The 24,487-nt window shown below is 45.7% G+C and overlaps 1 protein-coding gene across 1 annotated transcript; it reads right to left on the bottom strand.

Moving 5' to 3' along the window:
• Window positions 1–11,353: 11,353 nt before the first annotated feature.
• On the bottom strand, window positions 11,354–24,487 carry LOC103366434 (long-chain-fatty-acid--CoA ligase ACSBG2-like). The gene is made up of 14 exons (XM_008294161.1): window positions 24,348–24,487; window positions 24,041–24,237; window positions 21,825–22,108; window positions 20,808–20,896; window positions 19,849–19,969; window positions 19,654–19,734; window positions 19,124–19,273; window positions 17,640–17,807; window positions 17,382–17,563; window positions 14,318–14,548; window positions 13,569–13,786; window positions 12,725–12,864; window positions 12,392–12,635; window positions 11,354–12,117 (listed from the first exon to the last, which is right to left on the bottom strand). The coding sequence occupies exons 1-14, from the start codon at window positions 24,365–24,367 to the stop codon at window positions 12,026–12,028; spliced, it is 2,217 nt and encodes a 738-aa protein (XP_008292383.1). The 5' UTR covers window positions 24,368–24,487; the 3' UTR covers window positions 11,354–12,025.

Here is a 24,487-nt window from a genome sequence, read left to right as displayed (position 1 = left end):
ATAAAAGCTGTACACTGTATTGTGACAGTTGTCTTCTCAGCGCCGTGTTAAAGCAGCTCAGTGTTTGCTTGTGTTGCTCTTACAGCTCTACAGGTTGCTGAGAAGAAGCCTCACGACTGTTTTCCTGTTCCTGTGACTGACTCCTCAGACGACCAGGACGAGGGAAAAACAGCCAGGAAGTACTGCGTTCTCTGTTTGGACCTGAAGAAGAAAAACTGGACCTTCTTCGAGTGCAGGTCTTGCAATGTGGCGCTGTGTATCATCCCGGACCGCCTCTGCTTCACCGAGTGGCACGATCTGCAGAGGGCCAGAGGGCCGGAGAAGTGAAGCCCGGCAATGCCGAGCAGTTCATGGAAATAACTGTAAAGTCAGCAAAATAAGCAAACGATCTGGATAGCTGTGCAGAGACGTGCACATCGACACTTCTTTCTTCTATACCAAATTTAAATTCCCTGTTTTTATTGTTGTTTGCACTTTTAAAATGTTGAGATGTGTCTGAAGAATGTTCTGGAATAAGAGCAGCTTGAGGCAGGTTTGGCACCAAAGGAAGCCTCCTCGTTGCTCTGTGAAGCTCGAGTGCCGTCACATATCAGCCTCTTTGGCACATCTGTAGACAAAACAGGAGAAGCAGGAGAAATGACACTAAGAGTTTTAACTTCTTACTTTAACAGGTTCTCTAAAACACACAAAGTGCAATGTATTGGATCAAATCGTTATACGGTGTTATATATTTATATATATTTGATAAGTTTTGTAATAAATGCTTCTACATTTCATGGCGTCTTCTTTGAGCTCAGCTGCTAACCGTGCTGCTGTTGTTAACATGAAAAGTTGTTTCCTTTAACAGTTTTTGCAGAAACGATGACAAAACTGATGACGGTTGTTGTTGACTTGCTTTATTCAGACACTTTGGCTACAGTGGATTTGCCAACTTTTTAATCTGTCTCAGAAGGAGGGCGTCTTATCTCCAGGCCGGTAGAGGTCATTCAGAGGTTTATGTGTGCTTAATTGTTGTTGATTGAGTCACTTGTTTTAAATGACTGAAGCTTTATAGGACGGATATCAGCAGATGCAACCTGTTGATGTTTAACGTCTCCGTAATCCACAGAGAAGAACCGCTTTAACGCCTCGCTGTCTGCATGTCAGAGCAAAACGTTCCAGTGATATTTAAATGTGAATTGTTCTCCAGCGTACCACCCAGCGCTTAGTTAACTTGAACATAGCTTGGAGCAATCGGCTTGGAGATTCACACAGCATCAGTTAACAGTACCGGCTCAGTATCCGCAGTGAGCATCTGACCGACCAGCCTGTCACCCTCCGCTGCCACAGCAATAATCCATTGGCCCCAGTGTGGATATGAAAAGACCCGCAGTGTTCAGCTGGGCTTGTTGAATGAAAGTTCTACCTCTTATACAAAGGTCACGCAGTCTGTAGTTTGAGTACTGGACAGATTGGGAAGTAATTTAACATTTTGCTGGATGATTTACAGACATGCTCTTTGATCATGTGATTAGAGGACCCAGACTTGTTCGATGTGCTTCCATGTGCAGTTAAAGTTTCAGTAGTGTCCCCATCGGGTCATGATTGGAAATACTGGAGTATTTTACTGCTACAGTTGTGAACAAACATTTATATGCACAAGGCCATGCGTATCACGGTCTTTATTGTCACAAAAAAAACAGTCATGCATTTTGGTTTTCAATCATTTCTTATAGATCATCTGGAAATATGATTAAATCTGCTCATCAGAAACATACATACAGCAGATATCCCTGTAGGCCATCTTCACCTCAACATGTGTTTTTGTTAGCCGTCCACAGGCGTCTGGTTGGATCTGACTGCTGCTCTCGACAGAGTTGGCGCAGTTCAGCTGAATTTGTTAGCTGTCTGACACATACTTGTTTCTTCATCACAGTCATCAGGTTGTTGATGGGGTTCAGATAAAGACTTTGGGGAGACCAGTCTAAAACCTTCATTCCAGCCTGACTGAACCATTTCTTTACCACACGTGTGTTTGGGCTCATTGTCTTGTTGGAACATCGTACTGCCTCCAACGCCCAACCTTCTGCTGATGGTTTCAGGTGTTCCTGAACAACGTGGAGGTGATCCTCCTCCTTCATTGTTCCATTGACTTTGTGTAAAGCTCCAAAACAGCCCCAGAGCGTGATGCTGCCACCTCCATGCTTTAGTGTGGGTTTAGTGTTCGTGGGGTTGAAGGCCTCACCTTCTCTCCTCCAAACATAGTGATGCTCATTTTCTTCTGACCACAGAACTTTCCTCCAGAAGTCCCGTTCTTTGTCCATGTGACCATCAGCACACTTTAGCTGAGTCTTAAGGAGATTTAGGAATATTTCCAGAAGACCTATAATAAATCTGTGAAAGAGCCAAAAGCCAGGATTGTTTTCTGTGACAAAGACGCGTTTGAATGATTCCATCTTAGAAGAATAGGAGTCATGGGGAACTGAAGACTGTCATGATATCCATATACAGTCTTTACAGATGTATGCAACCTTTAACTCACAACATTACATCTCAAAATACTGCAGATGTAAAATAAATGAATAACGTGTTGTGTAATGCCGTACTCATACTGAAATACCTCTTAGTCATTCTAAAGTTGAGTCACAGGTCACAAATGTGAACCATGTCTGTTTTATATGAGCTAAACCTGAATATACATACATATATATCCTGTTTTCTTGCAGTTCATACACTAAAAAGCTGATAAATCAGCCAGTAATGGAAAATGCATCTTGTGTGCAGTGGATTTTAACGGCCAGACTTCTGCCAGCACATGATTTTAATTCTATAGAGATCTCTGTCTGGTGACATAACTGCTCAGACAGGGCGCCTTTATTGCACCGTGATAAACCATTTTTTACACTTGTGCTTGTGAAACAGGGAGGGACACTCGGCGCACTTAGTTGAGCGATCAGAGCATTCATCTCGCCGTCCGCTGATCAGTTTCAGTCCCGACTGCGCTCTGAGTGCCAGAGGATGAAGATCACGGTGCTGGGAGCCACTGGGCAGACTGGACAGTATCTGGTCAACCAGGCGCTGCAGCAGGGCCACACGGTCACCGCCGTCGTCAGGAACCCGGCCAAGCTCACGGTGCACCATGACAACCTCAAGGTAAATCAGCTGAGTCTAAAGTTTACAGGCTTGCATGAGGCGAGTCCTCGAGCATGTTCTCTGACCAGTAGTCACACAGTTTCACTTCTAGGTGGGACTTTGTGGACAACAGTGCAGCGACGTGGGCTTGGATAAGTGTCGCATTAATCTTGATTTGTTCTAACAAATCCCATGAATGACAAATAATCTCATTCCTACGAGTCATAGACCTCATCTGGTGTCCAAACCCAGTGAGGCTTTGGACACACCCTCTGCAGGTTGTGTTGAAGCGATCACTCTCCTCACTGCAGCATCACATGTCTGTGCATCTGCAGCTGAAGGTAGTCCCTGGAAGTTCACCACTTCTTCCTGTTTGAATGCTTTGAAATGTGCTTTACTGCTGCACAGTCAGTCGAGCAACATCGTTCATGTGCAACACTGATTCAGAGCGCTGTATTGCTAAAATGCTACAGATGTAAGTAAAGTACGCTTTTACCAAGACAACAGATGTGTTCAGAGAGTGGATCATTTATTGTAGGCCAACCAAATACACTTTGGAAACGTCAGAAAATGTTACTGCAGATGTTGTGAGTTGTGTAGTCCTCTGTGTATTATGGGAAGCAGCACCAGGTGAAGCAGCACCAGGTGAAGCAGCACCAGGTGAAGCAGCACCAGGTGAAGCAGCACTCACAGCAAATGCCCAGTGAGCAGAGATTATTACTGAAATCCTGTTAATGTGACGACAAAATGCACGACTAGAAGAAAAATTGTGAAAATGACAGGACAGAGCTGCAGGTGATTGAATCAACAGGTGCAGGAATAATGACATCTGAATGAGCTTCCAAACTTTTTATTTTTTGTTGTAAATCTCATAAAATTTAAAGAACTACAGTTCACTGGTGTTTTAGGAGGCGTTCTTTCCCTGTCCTCACCCTGTAGTCTGTCTGCTCTTTGCATTGATGCATCAGTTATAAATTCTGCGTTTTGAGATGCCTTATCTGTTTACATGTGCAATGTTTGGGTGCTGCGATGGCTCAACTGGTTGTGTTCAGGAGCTGTAGTCCCCGGTGCAGCGGCCATGGGTTCAGGTCCCGCTCATGGCCCTTTCCTGGGGGTCCTTCCCCCGTTCTTCTCCTCCACTTTCCTCTCTCTCGACTGTCCTTTCTAATAAAGGCAAAAACAACTAAAAAAGAAGCAAAATGTCACCGTCTGTTTTGAACTGTGCTGCATGCGAGGGCCGAACACGGTCTAATTATCTTCCTGTTTCCAGGTGGTGACAGCTGATATCTTCTCACCTGACAGTCTGAAGCCTCATTTTAAAGGCCAGGATGTGATCATGTCCTGCCTCGGCTTCCCGGCCTCCGTCTTCTCTGCCGTGACGGGCTACACCCAGTCCATGGCTGCCATGGTCAGCGCCATGCGAGAGGCACGAGTCAACAGGATCATCACCATGACGTCGTGGTACACAGAGCGTAAGGGCAGCACTCAGACGATGGCCTCTGTTCTCCGTTGTTATCGTAGAAACTCACTCCTCTGTGCTCTGAGTTAGATGCTCCACACTCAGAGGCTGGGCGGCCCGTCAGCTGATTCATGAACAGGGCCCTGTGGTTTGGTCACATCTTGATCTGTTGAGGCTTAAATTCACTCCGATTGCTCAGAATTAAACCAAGCAGCTGCACAGAGGCACTATTTTGTGGCTCTGGCATGAAACAAGAGTTCATAGCGATGCCGGCAGCTCTGTGAGGTTCTCACGCTCACATCAAACCTCCCGTCTTCTAAGTAAAACCACTGGGAAGCATTCAGGCCCCACTGCAGCACAGAAACGGCTCTTGTTTGGGTCCTGAAGGGCACACAGGCGATGGAGAGGTTTTATTTGTGAAACAGTCAACCTCAGACTGAAAAACTGGGCAGGTCTGTTCAGCTCAACGCACAGTAGAGCGGTGGTTCTCAACATAGGGGCCGCGGCCCATCAGTGGGCCGCAGAGAGCTGCCAGGGGGGCCTTGAATGGTTGTGAATGATATTAAGACAAATACAAAGACATACTGTACTGACAAAACAACAAGAGAAACTATCCAACTAAACAAACAGTCGATCTGCAGAGCTTCATTTGAAGAAACCAGAGATCTCCAGCTCTGGTCCTGGTGAGCTCCTGTCCTGCAGGTTTTAGACGTTTCCGTGCTGCAGCATACGTGACTCACAGTGATGGATCATTAACAGACTTGTGTAGAACTTGACCAAGCTGTTGGAGATCCATTCATCTGAGTCAGGTGTGTTGCAGCACGGAAACGTCTAAACCTGCAGGACAGGAGCTCACCAGGACCGGAGCTGGAGATCTCTGGTAGAATCTAACTGAAGAGCCCAATAATAGGAAATAAACAAACTAATCAAAGTGCAGCGCGGCCGTACGCTCCGCTGAGGTCGCCGTCGTCCAGACCTTTATGTGTACATGCATAACAGTAGTGAGCTGCTTAGATTTTATGGAGAAGGCATATTTTACTGAAACAAGGGTCTCTGAACCCAAAGCAGAGCGTTAGATGTGCTCACCCCCAGTCACCACAGAGTAGATCAGAACCTTGTTCCAGTCATGGACTTCATCCACGTTCAGGTAAAAACTAAATGTTTTGACTATGATTTGAAGAATACATCAAGAATTAGCAGGACGTGTAATGCTTCCTGTGCTGATGAGTCAGAACGCTGGAACCAGCAGAATGGATCACATCACTGAACTGGTTTAGAAAACACCAGATGTTCTTCTGCTTCTGAACCATTCAGACAGATCAGATGGAAAATACGTGTTTAATGTTCACGCTCTGCTTCCACTCGTGATTCTTTCCAGTAGAGCTTATGTGCCGCTGCCTTTCATTAAGATGTTTTTTATAGTTTTATTCGTACCTTGTGCTGCAGTGTGTCTGTTTATTTATCTTATGTGCTGTTTTGTACATAAACAACCTCAAAGTGTTGTTGTTGGTCTGTGTAGATCTTTCACTGTGTTGCTCTGTATTTGTTTGTTTGTTTGTTTGTTTGTTAGCTAACTCAGGAAGTCAGTCGCCGTTCCTGATCCGCTTCCTGCTGCTGCCGATGATCCGGAGCGTCCTCTCCAACATGTATGAGATGGAGCAGCTTCTGCAGAAGACCGACGACGTCAACTGGACGGTGGTTCGTCCGCCGGGCCTCAAGAACAACGAGGCAACAGGTAAAAGCAGGCCGGCAGTCTGACCCAGAGAAGTTCACTGAAAGGCTCAAGCAGCTTCACTGCCCCTGGATCCGTTCTGTCACGGTGCTGCTCAGTGACATGTGCCCACTTCGCTTAATGCAGCTTCTGTGGGAACAGCCAGCCAGTTCCCCGAGGCTTCAGTGTGGATCACACACATCTTCTGTCCAGAGAACCAAGTTAAAATATAATCATTTTTCTTGTTTTTATTGATGCAGTAACCTCTCATAACATAGTTTGTGTCTTCAGAGCTCTCCCACATCAACAACAGAATACAGCACTGTTCACATCATGTCAACACGGCTCTGTTCTCCCAGTAACGTTTGACAACAGCAACAGAAATCTGTATGCATCAGTCCTTCCACATCACAGAGTCCCACTGGGCTGCAACAGCATCTATAAAAATCCTTTATTCCCACTGCAATAACCGCCCTGAACACAATGAAACAAGACGCTGAACAGAACATTTTATCAGCTGCTGTTTATTTTTAACAATTCTTTTAGACGTCTGTGAGCTCATGTCTTCATATGTGTTGTGTTTTTATTGTTGGAGCCTGAATCTCTGGGACAGACAAAGTTTATCTATCTATCTATCCATCCATCCATCCATCCATCCATCCATCCATCCATCCATCCATCCATCCACCCACCCACCCACTCCTCCTCTGATCTGTCTTATCTGGTGTCCTCTACAGCTCAGGAGTTCCTGACCCATGGCGGGTACTTTGTGCCCCCCAGCAGCGGCGACTCCGTCAGCGGCTCGGTGGGAAGAGGCGACGTCGCTCGCTTCATGCTCTCTCTGCTCAACAGCAACGCCTGGGTCAAGCAGGGAGTCGCCATGACGACCAAATGAGGAAGAAGAAGCCGGCGTCGGTTCACTGAAAGTACTAAAGGCTATATTTACTCACCGGTTTTTCCTCCCGTCTCACCGTGGAGATAGTCTTCAGATATCAGAGGTTTACATTAGTTGCTCACAGCCTTGGATGATTAAAGCTGCAGACGTCAGTGTTTTATAAAAAACTATGTATCATGTGAAAAAGGGAATTCTCATAGTGCCAAACCAGGAGAGGATCACCCCTCTGCGGCTCCCTTCTGCTCTACAAAGCCTTTCACCATCTTTAAGCTTCCTGTTTGGGATTTTCAGCCCACAGCTTCACTGACTTTAGTCTTAAGAATAAATAAATCAATTCCCTGTGTGTTAACTGACCCACACCAGAAAGAGCTCAGACAAAGCAGGTGATGAGATATTTCTATCTGGAGTCCACAAAGAGCAACATTTCTAAATATTAAACTCAATTTAATCGTTTTTCCAGCAACGCTACCCAGAATAAATGTTGCTCTGTGTCTGTCCATAGTGTACATAAGCAGCAGAAAGGAGTTATGACTGCAGTGAAGAGCAGCATCTCCTGCATGAGCCATTTTCACGACTTTTTCTTGAATAATTGAACATGAGGGAGGATGTCTCGTCTAAAGAGAGACGCTCTTTAAAAACAAACCAACGCTGTGAGCAAACCAGGAGCTAGTTCAGCTCTGGTGGGTTCAGACTCTTGAACCAGGACTATCTTCACGGTGAGACGCTGCTGAAGCTGGAGGAGGTGAACGTGCTGTGCTGTAAATCGTGAACTGACCTTTAACCAAAACATCTACTCATGGATATAACGGAGCCGCTGCCTCGTATAAGAACATCTTTTGATTCACTCTTGTGTAACATATTCCTTTTTCTATGTGTCTGAAAACATTCATCGGTGCGTATTTAATCATGTTTCTGTGATGAGGAGGGCTCCTCAGCTCCTGCTCACTCGTGGCTGTTGTACCTTCTTTCGGCCACACGGGGGCAGTGTTGTGACACGTAGTAGCTGTGAGTAAAAAACAAGTTGATTCACCAGCAGGTCCGTTTGCTTTTCTCTTTGTGCGAGCAGCAGATATCATAGAACGGATAAACGTCTTCACAGAAACCTGTTCACTGTGTCTTCAGGAGGATTCATGTCATCAAAGTGCTTTAATAACAAGAAGGAGCGTTTCTGCTGGAAGTACAAACACGAGTCAGACAGTTTGGGAAGTTTGTGGGAATCCAGAGTCGACTGGTTCAACAAATCTTTAATGTTTAAGATCAAATGGAGACTTGTTCCCAAAAGGCAGAATGTCTTTGTTGTGCTGTGATGTGAAAACGTGTTTGTGATCAGCCAGAGGCCAAACTGTGGCTGGCTGTGATTCCAGGGTGTGTTCAGCGTGGCCTCCAGCTCAGAATGCAGCCATGCAGCCTGCAGGTCACCTCTGATGGAGACGTGACTGTGAGCTTTATGCAGGAAGGACTTCACTCCTCCCTACAAACTAGTTACGACGTGTTTCAACCTGTTCGTATCACAGCAGGTTATCCAGAAGCCTTAAAGAGTTTAATTGTGAACATAATGCTGATTGAATCCTGTTCCTGGACCTAAAACTCACAGTTTAAGCCTCATGTTCACATTATTACTGGGTTTCCAGGTTGAAATGAGTGTGATGTGGGCGAACTTCTAACAACTGTCATGTTTGTGTGAGGATCTGGTTCCTCTGCTCGCTCACACATTAAATATGTAACTGTGAATGCATAAAATAAAACAGAAATAAAAGAGGCAGTCTGAACACAGTCCAAATCTGTGCCTTCATAGAAAGAAAATGAGAAAACTTTTGGTTTATCTTAAGTGTGAGCTTTCTGTTTCTATTAACTTGAAGTTGTCGTGATCATTTTTAAGTTCAAGCCGTCTCTGGGCGTCACGTTTTTTATTCCCTGTTGGCTCATTTTTTACTGTAATCTGAAGTCCTGCACCTCTGTGGAAACAGCTCGACCGTGACTGGGAGTAGAGAGAAGTCAAACGTGTCTTCTGCACAGTTGTAAAGCTATAGATCATAGAAAAGATCATTTCTTTTATTATTCATTTTACAAAAACAAAAAACAAACAACAAACAGAATCAACGTCTGCCAGCAGGTGGCGCCAAAGCTGGAGAGAAACAGAGGCTCTACATGTTATGTGTATTTAACTGTTTACATTATTTACACAGTTTGTTTCTGTGTTCGACGCCCTTCTGCTTTATGTGACCACAGCCGGCGGTTCGGCCCAGTTCCACCAACACGTCCCTGAAGGGCGCCAGAACAGCAGCTCGTTGTTTTCAGAGCAGAAGAGTCCTGAAAGCAGGTGATGGTGGAATTAACTGTCTGCAGTACTTTAAACTAAAACAATAATTGACCGTGGCCTCACAGCTGGTGAGGACACCCGGGATCTTTCTGCGTGGAGTCTCCATGTTCTCCCCGTGCAGCGTGGGTTCTCTCCGGGTTCTCCGGCTTCCTCCCACAGTCCAGAAACATGCTGAGGTTAATTGGTGATTGTAAATTGTCCGTAGGTGTGAATGTGAGTGTGCTTGGTTGTCTGTCTCTAAGTGTAGCCCTGTGATAGACTGGTTACCTGTCCAGGTGAACCTGCCTTCACCCTGAGTCAGCTGGGATAGGCTCCGCCCCCCACAGTGAGGATGAAGGTGTAGAGATGATGGATGGATGGATGAGATTTGGATTAATTTGCAGAAAAGAGGCACAATACAACATTAAAAACTAAGTGGTTGTGCTGGTTGATGTTTCTGTTATAAAGTAATCAGATTATTTTTGTGGGCTCCTCTACAGCTGAAGTCCTGCTGGAGCGACGGCCATCATGTGGGTCATGATATGAGACAGTGAAGGACGTTTAGGGACACATGATGATGGAACAGTGAAGTCTTTAGATGCTTTTCAGAACACAGCGATGAATGTGCTGATGCATGTATCAGCCCTGATCGGTACGCTTTATCAGACGTCAGGAAGTCTGTGGTTAATGCACGACGATGATGACGATGATGATGATGATTACCCTATCTGAGGTCAAATCAAACAGTGATGGAGGATAAGGATTCTTTCTCGTCACCTGCAGCTGACCTCAGTCTGTTGGAGCTGAAATGCCATCGCAGCTTTATCTGCACAACTGCTCCGAAATGAGACGCAACACAACCAGTTTGTCCAAAAGCTGCAATCTGATGTGAAGTCTGAGTGAAGGGGGAGCTTGACGAGCACAGCCTGTACTGACGAGACGTCTGCATGACAAACAAACCAGCAGGATCAGCACGATGTAAGAGAGGACGAGAGAAGATAAATCAGAAACAAAGATCAGTAGGGAGCTGTCTCTGACCTACACCGGGCCAAACCTGAGTTCAGTCTCTGATAAATGTAGTTCACTAGTTGTCTCAGCCGGTGGCCTTGTTCCTGTAGTTATACAGTCCTGTTCTCTGAATGAACCCGGTCTAAATGGATCTTTTGGTTAATGACGTTAATTAATTAAGCGCTAAAGCCGGAGGGATTTTTCTTTCTGACGTCAAACTGTAGTTTTATTAAAATGCAAAGAAACGGTGATGATGGGTTCAGTGCAAAAAAACAGAATCACATGAAATATAATATCCAGTTTAATCACTGAACTCACTGTACTGGTCTCCTGCTGGGCTCCAAAGATAAAACACACACATATAGTCAGAAAAAGTTCATTTAAAGGCTTTTAAGAGGTGCAACATCTTCATCTTAAATAAGCAAGACTCCAGTGTGCTCGTACAAAAACCTGCGTTTTATGTCAAATCAACCACGTGTCCTGTGTCTTTGGTACGTATCCGGCATTTACTGCATATCAGTGGATGTTTTACATTAAAAAATGTGCAGCTTTTTGATGCACTGCTGCAGCAACCAATCAAGTACTACATCCATCCATCCATCCATCCATCTATCACAGGGCTACACTTAGAGACAGACAACCAAGCGTGTGTGTGTGTGTGTGTTAGAGGCTGGAGGCTGTTTACTGACTCAGTAAAAAGCCAGCAGTGTTTGAAATGGATCACACGGTAAATATTGTCCCTTATGCATATTGTCCATATGAGTCTTTGAGCCCTCAGCTACTCATCCATCATCATGTGGACGCTGCTCACAATGACATTCACTTAAACTGATGATTCAGAAATAAAAACACACACTTTGTTCAACCCAGTTTGGTCAATTTGTCAAAATCACTCACTTTTTATTGACATTCATGGAATATCTATCACAAAATAAATATTTCAGTATGTGTCAGACTGTACACGGAGAAGAACAAATGCATAATATACCGTTTGCACATGCTTCTGATTGGACTGTTAATATTCTTCTCTCATTATAAAAATACTTCTTCACCTCCAGTCTTCTCCAGATGGGGATTAACTCACAACATGAGACTGGAAACTGGCAATTAATGCTGTAAAATCTTTAAATACATACTGCTGCTCCAGAAATAAAACACATATCTTATGATCAAGCATCTTTGGGGACACATTCTGAGTTACAACAATTCCTTCATAAACTGTAAAAAGTTAGCTGATGCTGACATCCAGTGCTTCCCACTTCTAGTGTGCCGTCTTTGAGTTGTAGTGTCTTCGCCTGCAGGTTCCATATGGCAAGATTTGGCTCTGATTTGGAGATTGTATTTACAAAATGTGCCGCTGCTGTAAATCTGTATGTGCATCTAACAGCTCAACCATCAGACAGACTTCTCTACAGCTCCTGGAAAACTCAAGACATTCAAACATAGCAACACAAATTTCTATTAAATACAGTCAGAATCAACACTTTTCCTCCTACGTGATATCGTCTGGCCACATTCCCTCCGTCTGCCTGTCATCTCAGTCTACGGCTTCGCTGCCGCCGCTGCGTACATTTCATCTATCCTGTCCTGGTACATCTTCACCACAATGGGCCTCCTCAGCTTCATCGTGGGTCCTGCACAGACAAACAGAAAAGAACAAGAGATTGAGTCGATCTGCACCTCGAGATAAAGATTCAGTATTTGATCTGCTGCAGAGATGCAAACGCTGCTGAACAGACTTCACTGGAATGCTGTTCAGCACGTAGCGCCGTCACAAGACAGACCTGACCTCAAATACAGGCCGATTAACAGCGAGCTTCCTCATTCCTTAATTACAGTGTTGCATGTTCACCTTTCCTCCAGATACCAGAGGAACTAAGTGAGCAAGAGAACATTCTGATAGCTGACCTAGTTCTCCTCCAGTGACAGAGAAGTCTCGCTCCAGTATGACCCACTTCTGGACCTTCTGGGCGTTGGACGTGGACCTGGCGTTGACCCGCTCCATCCCCTCCTGGATGGCTTTGTACACAGCCGGCTCCTTGTTGGCGATGATCTCTGACACCTTGGTCGCCGCGATGCCGTTCTGGATGCAAAAATCCAAAGCCTCCGGGGTCAGCTCGTCCGTGGGCTCGCCGTTGTCGTCCATGACGCACTGAACGAAGCAGAGAAAAGGGTAGTTACTGTGTTGGTTCTGCTTGATCTGCAGCTACGACCGTGTCGCAGAAACTGAGGCTCGGTTACTTTGAGCGTGAGCATCATGGAGAGGAACTTGAGCTTGTCTCCGATCAGCATGGCGTTGCTGATGATGGGCACCTCGGCCTTCACGGCATCCTCGATGGGCACCGGAGGGATGTTCTCGCCACCGGCAGTGATGATCAGCTCTGTGCAGAAAAACAAACGTTGTTCAGCGTCCATCAGGATGACGTCTGCGTGTCTGCGTTGTGCTGTTTTCCAGGATTTGTGTCTCTAAGAGCGACTAGCAGAGGATAAATATCCATTGATCACAGTGACTTCTCTAAAGCGTCACCCTAACCCACCTAAACCCCCCAAATCCTAAAAAGTAATAAAAACAGTTACAGCTACAGACATAGCTGTAGAGTATATGCATATGTTGATGTATGTTTATGTGTTTTGGCATTTTATTAATTAACTTTTCAAAATGCACAATCATGCTTTTAGTGCTGAACTAAAAAAAATCCAAATGGTTGCAGCATCCAAGTGTTTTCTGTAACTTTACATCATTCATGTCTAAATCTATATGAATGGAAACCTTCCCTCACACGTGTCAGAGGCTGCTGAACATCGGTTTGGATCATATGATGTTATATATCGTCCACATGGACACCTACACAGCCATAAACATACCTTTATTATATATCTTACGAGCCTTTTTCAAATTTAAAGGCCTCAAACTGTAATTCTAGTTACACTAGGAAGCCACAGGTTTAATGTTTGAGGGTGTATAAATGTGCTGTAGTTCATCAATAAGCTACAACGATGAGACGAGGCTCTACAGAAGCACCAAACGCTGAAACTGTGCAAATCCATGTCTGATCCCAAACTGCTCCGACACTAAGAGTCTCACCCTTGATCCTCCCGGTGATGTACAGGAAGTCATGCTCGTCGTGTCGTCCCAGGTCTCCCGAGTGCAGCCAGCCGTCCTCGTCCAGAGCCTCCGTCGTCTTGTCGGCCATGTTCAGGTAGCCCATGAAGACGTGGCGGCCCCAGAAGCAGATCTCTCCGTTCCCGTCTGCGTCCGGGTTCTCCAGCTTTGTCTTGCAGCCTGGCATCACCTTTCCACAGCTGGAACACACGAGTCGTGACTCAGCAACGTGTAGACGTGAACAGACGTGAACAGACGTGAACAGATGCAGCACTTCAGGCCATAGACATGACCTGGGTGGTTCTGGGCTTATGACCTCTTAAAAAACACATAAATGTCTGCCTGCACCCCGCCCCCAGCATAAATACTACCACTACCACTACTAGTACTACTACTACTACTACGACTAATACTAATAATAATACTAGTACAACTACTACTAATAATAATAACAGTAATAATAGCTTTATTTGTGTCGGCCATAGTGTCGTACAATAAAAGGATTTAAGACAATGTTTGGCCAAAAGCAACAACAGCTGCAGCACTTTGATAAAAACCGACAGGAAAAAATGTATAAATACAAAAATGTATTAATTAATCTTGAATTAAAAGGCAGACTAGAGAAGCAGCTCCTCACCAGATTCCCTCTTTGTGAGGTTTTCTGAGTGTAACAGCAGTTTGTCACCCGTTAACGCGTTAATCTAGCTGCTCCGTGATTGGTTGCTGCGTACCTCGTGATCCGGTACTCGTCTATGGAGACGGTGTGCGGGCCGGAGCTTTCGCTCATCCCGTAGAGCTCCATCACGGGGATGTTGAGGCTCATGAAGTACTCCAGAGTGTCTTTGGTGATGGGAGCAGCTCCGGTGAAGCAGAGCTTGCAGCGGTCTAGGCCCAGCGCAGCGCGCACCTTCTTGAAGACCAGGTTGTTGGCCAACATGAAGCCCCACGGCACCAGATTCTCCCTGGAGCACAAACAAGTCACGTTTAAATCAGGGCTGGAGAGTATATGAAAGGTTTGTTAGCTCAACATCTGGAGCAGGTGAAGTTGATGGTGTCAGTGATCTACCACCGCAGTCCAGAAAGGAACAGCTCAGAAACATCTGGATGGATTGAGAAGAAGTTTGGTGTCAACGTTCATCGGGATGAAATGCAACCACGAAGGTTGTTTCTAGACTGAACATCTAAACCCATCATAAGCTTCACATTTCAAATTGTCAAACACCTCGGTGTCGGCCGAACAGTAAGTCATCAAAATAACAATATGGTCACATGCAATATCCAAACTGATTCCTGCAAATCTCTGGATGAAGTTAAGTTGTGTTCAAACATAATTATAAATGAAATATTGTGGTGCTACAGAGATCTTTTCTACACCTCAGGGAAAAAGCTTGTTTGATACAAAAACCCCGTCATCGTTTTTATATGTGTCAGTGGAAAACAAACATTTCCATTATCATTAAAACGTGAACTCATACACTGCTGTTATTCTCTTGTTTATGACTTGCTGTCTTATAATCTCATTATTATGAGAAAACATCTGAGTGTGTGTGTGTGTGTGTGTGTGTGTGTGTTCTCCGTCTGCAGTCAGTCACATCGAACACAGAAGAAGACAGCACCTACAGGTAGACCTGTGAGCTAAAGCTATCAGAATGATGTTCATATTAACAGCCTGTATAACGTACACACACTAACATGAAGGATCTGGTTTATGAGAGCATTCAGCATCATTTAGACATCCATCTAGGATAAAGGTGAAATTCCTGATCAGGTCATAAAATCTGATGGGTCACAGAAGACGCTGAAAACCGGCTCGGATGCATTTCAGACACATGACTCATCTTGTTTAGGTTCGTTCTGCACCTGAAGGAGCCGATCAGCTTTGAGCAGGTCGTACGAGGTGAGAGCTTTTCACCTGGAAGAGTCCAGACGCACTGTTGACTATAAATAACGACACCATCCACCTCCTGCCGTCTTAAACCAAGACAGGAAAATAAAAGCTCATTAAATACGCCGTCCTCCCTGTTGTCATTACTGAATGCTTTTTTTGTGAATATGACGGCATCACAGTGCAAGTATGAGATCTGTGTGTGTTTATGAGATAATAAGTCGACGTAGCGACAGAACTCTGAGATAAGGTTTGCAAAACACCGCTGACGCCTCGGTTGCTCTTCATGTCTCAGGAGCAGATGTTAGCATTCTGACAGGCTACGCTAAGACGGTGAACACAGTTAACATTAAAGCCGGGCTGGGTCGTCCACTGAGCAGAAACTCTCAGCATGTTTGTATTTCAAATGATCTGAGAGGAAACAAGACTTCTGCACCTCCTCTGTTTTCAGGTTTCACAGAATCGAACCCACGACAGGAGACTTTGTCAGTCATTGGTCTTTTCAGAGAGATGATGTGAATCAGGGGTCTCAAACTCGGGGCCCGGACGATGTTTTGTGGCCCCTGCTTGACATTAGAGTTTAACATTAGTGTGCATTTCTCTCACACACACCTGTACCGGTCGTTGTTCTGCCTGTTTTCTATCACTGTGGGCTTCTGTAGCTCAGGTTTGTGACAGCAGCGTGAACTAGCAGCGCTGGTCACTTGAAACATGATCAGATTTAGAATCTCTTTATTGTCATTGTACGAGAAGCACAATGACATTTGAGTTGGCAGCTCTCGTAGTGATTCGGGAGCGTCAGCGAGTGGAGGTGACATACATCCTGTCACCTGATGCAAATGTATGTTGTTTCTGTTTTTTTCTGTCTGTGTGAAAGCTCTTCTCCACCATGAGCTTTAATCAGTCAAAGTGCAGGTCCAAACTTACTGATGAGCATCTTCAAGCCACACTGAGGGTCTCCACTGCTTCCTCCCTCAAGCCACATGTGGCTCAGCTGAGTAAGAGGAAGGAGGAGCCTGTGTTCTGAAGAACCGTTCATGTTCTGAATTATACTAATAAAGATTGAGAAGATTGGATCAGTTGTACCTTTTTGTGGAATACGTGATGCAGCCCAGACTCATCCAGGCTCCAGCAGGCCCCGGGTAAGCTGAGTTTGAGACCCCTGGTATAAATGCTTCTTAACCAAAAGTGACATAAAAACATCCCATCAGCTGTGACGGAGCTCAGGTTTGGCTGCAGTGTTCATTCATCCTCATCAGTTATGAACGTTGGTTTGGAACGGAAACCTTTAAATAGTCCCTTCAAAATCAAGTAAGGGCACCACTGTGCATCAGTGAGACGGAGGAGGGGCTGCCCATGTCTGAGATCTCGTGCTTTTAGGCAACATTTTGTTCACATCAAATGTCTTCATGTGGTGAAGTTCGTTTATAGTCATAGACTGTAACGATCACACAGAGAAAACCAGCGGATAAGAAGACAAAACTGGAAACACCACATACATCCATCCATCATCTCTACACCTTCATCCTCACCAGGGTCATGGGGGGCGGAGCCTATCCCAGCTGACTCAGGGTGAAGGCAGGTTTACCTGGACAGGTAACCAGTCTATCACAGGGCTACACTTAGAGACAGACAACCAAGCACACTCACATTCACACCTACGGACAATTTACAATCACCAATTAACCTCAGCATGTTTGTGGACTGTGGGAGGAAGCCGGAGAACCCGGAGAGAACCCACGCTGCACGGGGAGAACATGGAGACTCCACGCAGGAAGATCCCAGGTGTCCTCACCGGGACGCCAACCGGCGACCTTCTAGCTGTGAGGCCACGGTGCTAACCACTGAGACACCTGCTGCCCAGTCCAGGTACATGTTGGTCTGATGAATGATCGGTGCTGCTGTCTCACCCGTTCATGGCGCTGTAGGTGTACTGCAGGCCGATGGACTTGGCCCAGTCTGCCACCCTCTTCCTCATCGGGGATCCCTTGGCGCCGACAGCTTTCATCCTTTCCTGCATCTTCTCCCACACACGAGGAACCCCCAAGAAAAAGGTTGGACGAGCCTCTTTCAACGTGTTCACTAAGGTGCCCTGAAAAGAACACGACTGCACTCAGAAACATCCATTCATCATCAATAGTTCAATGTTTTTACAGGAACCTCCGTACCTTGAGGGCGTCTGGATCTGCAAAGTAGGTGGTTGCACCTAAACTCATGGAGACCCAGATGTCGATCATCTGGGCCGCCACGTGGCTGAGGGGCAGGTAACTGACCAGCACCTCCTTGTCAATGTTTTTGTTCAGCAGCTTCGATGCCATGCTGGCCGTCCACGTCATCTGCACGTTAAAATGTGGGAGAAAAGTCAGCAGAGAGTTTTTTTAAATCAAATATTTGCTTTGAATTTTCACAACTCAGCAAACAAACTCCTGGAGCTGGAAACGACTGTAAAGTCTTATGAAACTCTCTGACTGAACTCTGGTTGGAGCGCTCTCTTGACATCCTCGTGTTTATGAGGCACATAGAGGAAGTGACAACTGCAGCGTCATCAGAAGTGTAAATGCTTGGAGAGATACGTACGTAAAAACACATTGTGGAAAATCCTCTTTAGTCAAGAACTTGCCAAAGAGAGCGCTGCTGATTTGCTGCTGGTGACATGAAACCTGCCAAGTCCTTGTATCAAGGAAGAATAAGACCATCTGTGGTGTTTGTTTCTCTTTTGTAGTTACAACCCACCCGTTTTCAGGAGGTCCCAGCAGTTTTTATACTCCTGACCAAACTTTGAAAGTTACACGTGGGGATGTCAAACTTTATGTTTGAAACCCAATCCGTAGAAGAAATGCTGAGCTGACAAGGGAAGTGGAAGACAGCAAGACTCCACATAGGAGCACTGAGAAAGGACTGTTTGGAATTAAAAACATCCTAAACTCAGCAAATCTCAGGAACCCCGCTCTCATTAAAAGGTATTTGCTCAGTGGCAGCAGGGCACGGATACATATATGTAATGGTGGTTTCTGGTGTTCCACAAGGCTCTATGTTGGGTCCTTTTTTTAAAAAAAAAAAAAAAGCTTCTATAAATAGCCACTTTATTGGATGTAATTTAAAATGTGAAGGTTTAATTAAACCCCATTTCAGTAAACACAGTAGAGTACAACTGTACCACACACCAACTTCCTTATATTCAGCTTTGTGTTCATGTTTTTGATGAGTTTAAGATTACGTTCACTCATGTCGGTGTTCTTTGGTGTTGTGTTCGACATATATGTGCTGCTCTTCTTGGAGCCTCATGTGTCCATAAATACTGTTTATACACAGAAACATTAAAAAAGAAAAACCTGCACCGGCTAAAAAGAGGTTAAATACAAGCAGCAACATGGCAGAAATCATTTGTCAAAAGAAAGATGATAGCCAACTATTATTTTGTAGAAAGTCAGTGAAAAAATGTCAAACATTTTCTGGTTCAAATGAGATTTGCTGCCTTTCAGACTTTCAGTCAAACAAAGATGTCCTTTTGGCTTCAGGGAACTTGTGGCGGCAATAATCATAAATCTGTTCAGCAGATTTATTGATGGCAGCAGCGTTTAGCCACAGCTCCAGGAAGCAGCAGCATTTAGAGGCGGTTCAGTTGCGTCAGTCTCTGTTCTGGGTTACTCACGTTGTCATGGCTCAGCATGACTCCTTTTGGGGTGCCGGTGGTTCCAGAGGTGTAGATGAGGGTGCAGCACTCGTTGGCCCGGAGACTGCTGATCACAGCATCCAGCTGCTCGTTGGGCACGTCTTCGCCCAGCTTCATGAACTCTGCCCACTACAGAAATAAAGAGATTACATCAAAGATCAGTGGTTTTAATTCAGTCCCACCCATAGAGGATTTGTGGTGAGCATCATGGACCGCTCATCTAAAAGCTATAAAAGGTTCTACTTTAAGTCGGACACTTTGATGTCTACATGCTGCCATCTGGAAATGTAATCAGGAGGCACGGATTCAAATTTCTGTCGTATTGTTTGTACTGCTTTTGTTGCCGTTCCACATTTTCCACCTGTAAAGCGCTCTGTGTTATGTTTCAGTGCTCCATGAATAAAGTCTGACTTGCATGAAAAGATCAACAGTGCAGCTACAGGCATCAGACACACCATCAAACGTCCTACAACATGTGATCCATCCATATGTTTCCTGTGCCAACGTACCGTGTACAGGTTGGGTGCTTTCTGCTGCAGCTCGCCTTTATACTGGACGATGGCTTTCAGGTGAGGCAGGTGATCTCTCACCTGATGGGAGTGAGGAGATAAACAAAAGAATGTGAGGACAGATTCTTCTCCATCTTTGCAGATAGTCAGTACGGACACACTGAGGGCTGGTGAAGCTGCGTTAAAGCTCCTGACCTGCAGGATCTTCTGGAGCTGTTTCTGGTTCTCCACAACCAGGACGTTGGCCTCGCAGTTGGCGGCCACGTACTGACAAGCCTCCGGCGAGTTGGTGGTGTAGATGCCGGCTGCCAGACCCCTGTGGCACAAACACATGTTGGATCCACACATTTTCTTCTCTCTGGCTGATAATCAGATGCTGGGCAGAAGTTGGTGTGTTTACCTCATCGACTGTTTTATTTGAACCTAATTTAACCTCACCGAGATGAAAATGAACTCCTACAAGAGTATTCTGGTGAAAACAAGTAACACTGATTTACAGAACATGAGCCACAAACCGTGAATACAGTCATAGTGGAGATTACATCCTTTTTTTCAAAGTTTTTTTTGCCTTTATTAGATAGGGCAGTCAAGAGGGAGGAGAACGGGGGAAGGACCTGCAGCAAAGGGCCATGAGCGGGATTCAAACCCACGGCCGCTGTGCATGGGACGCCAGTTCAACCAGCGGCCCCTGTAGATGACATCCTTACAGAAAAGTGGCACCTTGAAACCACCATGAGGCATGTCGAACAACTAATAAGAAACTAATGGAACAACCTCACAATGAGCTCATCCAGATCTCATCCACCGCAAGAAATTAGCTGCAAAACACTGAAACTGCAGAACTGTTCTGGCATCATTACATCGTCCTCATTGTTTAGTAAGTTATAGACTTTAAATAAAACCTGCACCAGTCGAGGGTCTGCCAGTGTTTCTGTAGTTTTCTAGAAAGTAGTGAGAAAACAGCAAATCTCACACGATCATGAACCTTCCTGAGGCGCTAAGCTGGTGCAGCCCAAACCGGTGTGGGCAGAAATGCAAAGATGGACCTGAGATAAGCGTGGAGAGATAAACGTGTGGTGTCAGGTGAGGCAATCCATCAGAACTAGACCGCAAGCTCTGCATGAAACCTCACAGCTCCCTCTCTGGGATCTTACCCGGCCAAGATGCAGCCGATGTCTGAGATGAACCACTCGGGGGAGTTGAATCCCAGGATGCCCACGCCATGGTAACGCTCCAGCCCCAGCTGCAAACACACAGGTTGTTGTTGTTACTTAAACAGGACGTATAGCTTTAATGACACGGCGGCGCCTCCGCTACTTCTGACCTACATCTTTGCTTGGAAAGCCACGCCACTTCACGGGACACAAGCATGGCCGTGAAACAGGAGATGTAACTCAAGCTGTGAATTTCACACACCCAAGTGTTGGCTTTCAGCGGCGCATTCTCACGCCGAGGAGAGCCGCAGTCAGTCTGAAGAACTGTTTACAAGCCTGGAGCCAGCAGGTGAAGGCTTTGTGTGACAGCTACAGTACACAAATCCATCTACTGGATCAAAAACACCATCTCCACTAGTTTAGATGATAACAGAAACTTTGGCTCCACTGCAGCACACTGGATGGAAATGAAACTGTGGCTTTAAATGCTTTGGGGGGACATGCAGAACTTTTAAAGCACAATGCAGCAGAAAGATGATCCTAACTATACAAACAAGGCAAACTTCAGCTTTTTATGGCCAAAGAAGGGGTTTTATTTGACTGACCTGACCTCCAGGAGGTTACATATTTGCTGAAGGACTAAAAGCAATAAGAGCCTGAAGCAAACAGCAGATGATGCAGTAAAAATCTGTGGTGGCATCACGTGTCTGCTGCTCTCTTTGAGAGATCTTCTGGCAGCTTGGTACAGTTTTAGGTGGTTTAGTTTAGTAAGTTTATGCTTAAAAGTACCTCTGTGTCAGCGTCGTGTTGTCAGGACTAAATTAGTTTGTTTAGTTTCTGTTGCTGAAGGTTGGAGGACTTCATAAAGTTAAGCTTTAAATGAAGTCAGCGCGTTAATCCTGGAGCCGTGTGCTGAAGTACGGAGACAAAGTCACATCCTGGTAGCTCTACAGTTCACATAGTTCAAGCATGCAGTCGTATAGTTTGTTAAATATATGCAGAAGTTCAAAAACAAACCTTGAGGAAGCTTTTAGCCGCTGCTCGACACTGCTCGTAGTACTGCCTGTAGGTCAGAGTCACCGCTTGGCCGTTCTCTTTGGAGATCAGAGCTGGATGATCCTCACATTTGTCCACCGCCTCCAGGAACAGCTGATGGATGGTGATGGGAGTCTCGGAGCCCGGTCCTGAGCCCTCCATCCTCAGCCTGACCGCCTGGTCTCTGCTGGAGCTCCACAGCTGGTCTGCGGGGGCCAAAGTCGTGGCCAAGCTCGTCTTGGTCAGGACGGTGGCTTTGGGCTCCTCTGCATTGGGACAACAGGGACAGTTGCATTTACCCGCCATGGATGACAAGTCCAATTCCAAAGTGACTGCAAGGCACAGCAAGCTTCCCGCTCAGAGGACGAGTGGAGTGACTGAGAGGACGGCCAACATCCCTGTAGTGTCTCTGTGGGTGTGTCACACCTGCTGTCTCAGAGCAACATGATTTGCAGCGACGAACGGGGAAGGCTGTTCTGTCACCTGAGACAAAACAGGAAGTTGTGGAATGCCTACCTACTGATCAGGTTTGGTCAGAGGAACTGATACGGCCTGAAAGGGCAAAGGCACAACAACACTATTTGTTCTACAAAAGGCCTCACTCAACTACCCCTTATTGTAATTCATGTTTAATTGTTCTGCCTTATTCTGAGCCCCCTCACAAGAAAGACCGGGTCTTCTGAGGCCGCCAAGTCCACGTCCGTGGTACCGGCCAACTCCGGGCCCGAGCCAGCGCCTTACTGTCTTCCATCCATCCATCATCGCTACACCTTCATCCTCACTAGGGTCATGGGGGGTGGAGCCTATCCCAGCTGACTCAGGGTGAAGGCAGGTTCACCTGGACAGGTAACCAGTCTATCACAGGGCTACACTTAGAGACAGACAACCAAGCACACTCACATTCACACCTACGGACAATTTACAATCACCAATTAACCTCAGCATGTTTCTGGACTGTGGGAGGAAGCCGGAGAACCCGGAGAGAACCCACGCTGCACGGGGAGAACATGGAGACTCCACGCAGGAAGATCCCGGGTGTCCTCACCGGGATGCCAACCGGCGACCTTCTAGCTGTGAGGCCACAGTGCTAACCACTGAGCCCTCCTTTCTGTCTTGTCCTTTCTAAAAAAGTAAATAAAAAACTGGGACGACTCATTTGTTTGTTCTACCTTTAAATGCAAAAAGTTTGTACAGAAACTTCTCCAACCTGCTCTCAGACATTCAGCCCCTGAGCTTCTCTTCTCTGGTTACATCTAATTAGCCTCAGGTGCAGATTAGTCTTCACACTGAGGAACATGTCTGGAAGCTCTGAAGCTCTTCAGTCCACTCCTGTCACAGAACTCCAGTCTGGTTGGTAACAGCTTCACAAACCATATTTTCACAAGAGTCATAAATCTGTCAAGTGATGCACAGAATCTCTCGACCAAAACCTCTTTCCTGCCTCTAAAAAGATGCAGCATATCACTCTTTCTCTCATCTTCCTGTCTTGTACAAACCAGCATGAATAACTGTCTTTGTCCAGTTTTACTTTCACTGTGAAAAGTGTAGAAATATTTCCCGAAAACATTCAGTGAGTCAACGTGAAGCCGAGCCTCTAAAACCTCGTGACAAGTGCAAAATAAATATCCTGATGATAATAATCTGAGAAGTTGCAGCTGGGAGGGAGGGTGTGTTGTTTTTACCGCCTCGAATCATCTGATCACAGCTTCATGTGTCATCTGAGGCTTTAAATCACCGTCGCCTGCTCCAAAGAAACAGCAACAAGCTTCAAACTCATCAGTGAGAAAATCCTCTGAGATGTTCTCTACAGCCTCATAGTCAGGACAGAAGGAAATCTGATACCTGCTAGAGGAACATGTTTTTATTCAACTTTGAGCTTTCCAGAAATAATCCATCTGATTGATGCACCATCTAATCAATCAAACTGTATTTATATACGCAGCTCAAAGTGATCCACCTAACGCAGCTGCTAAGAGAAATAATCTGAATCCACCCAGTTCACAATAAAAAAAAAAAACAAGACAGGAAATGTTAGATAGCCTGACTTTGGGGCGCAGCAACATGTTTTCTTACAAACCTCACTGAGCCTCAGAGGGAGCTGCTGTCATCTACAATCACAGATTATAAAAAGCATGTCGCTCTGAGATTGATTTCGGTTCTGAAGCAGGTTTCCCTCCTCGGATCCGCTCCTCTCTCACCTGCTTCAGGTTCTGCAGTAGCTTCCTCTGGTTCAGGAGATGTGGGAGGTTCGGCCGGCGGGTCGCTGTGACTGGCAGGTTGAGTCTCCTGGCTCTCACTGAGGTCAGCTGTGAGGACTTTTCCGTTGAAGACGACGGCGGAGTTGTTCTTCACATCTTCGGCCTCTGACTTGATCTGTTCCTTCTGGAAAGAGACGCTGTGGAGACGGAAAGAGTGACAGCTGATGGCGTTCATATTCAGAATCAAATCCTCCAAACCGGATCCAATCTTCAGCTTGTTCTCTGGGACATGCTTCAGCTTACTTACCTTTCCATGTGATCATCCATGGCTCCAACACCTCTGTTCGTCACTGAATTCTCTTTGAAACTCGCCCTGAATTTGCTGGAAACCAAAAAGTAAAGTCAGCATTCAGACATTGGGATGTTCTCTACTGAAGACCCTGACAG

Source organism: Stegastes partitus, unplaced genomic scaffold, assembly GCF_000690725.1.
Source record: "Stegastes partitus isolate 25-593 unplaced genomic scaffold, Stegastes_partitus-1.0.2 Scaffold945, whole genome shotgun sequence".
Classification (NCBI taxonomy): Eukaryota; Metazoa; Chordata; class Actinopteri; family Pomacentridae; genus Stegastes; species Stegastes partitus.
Note: the sequence above shows the minus strand (reverse complement) of the source record. Positions and strands in the feature narration are given on the sequence as shown.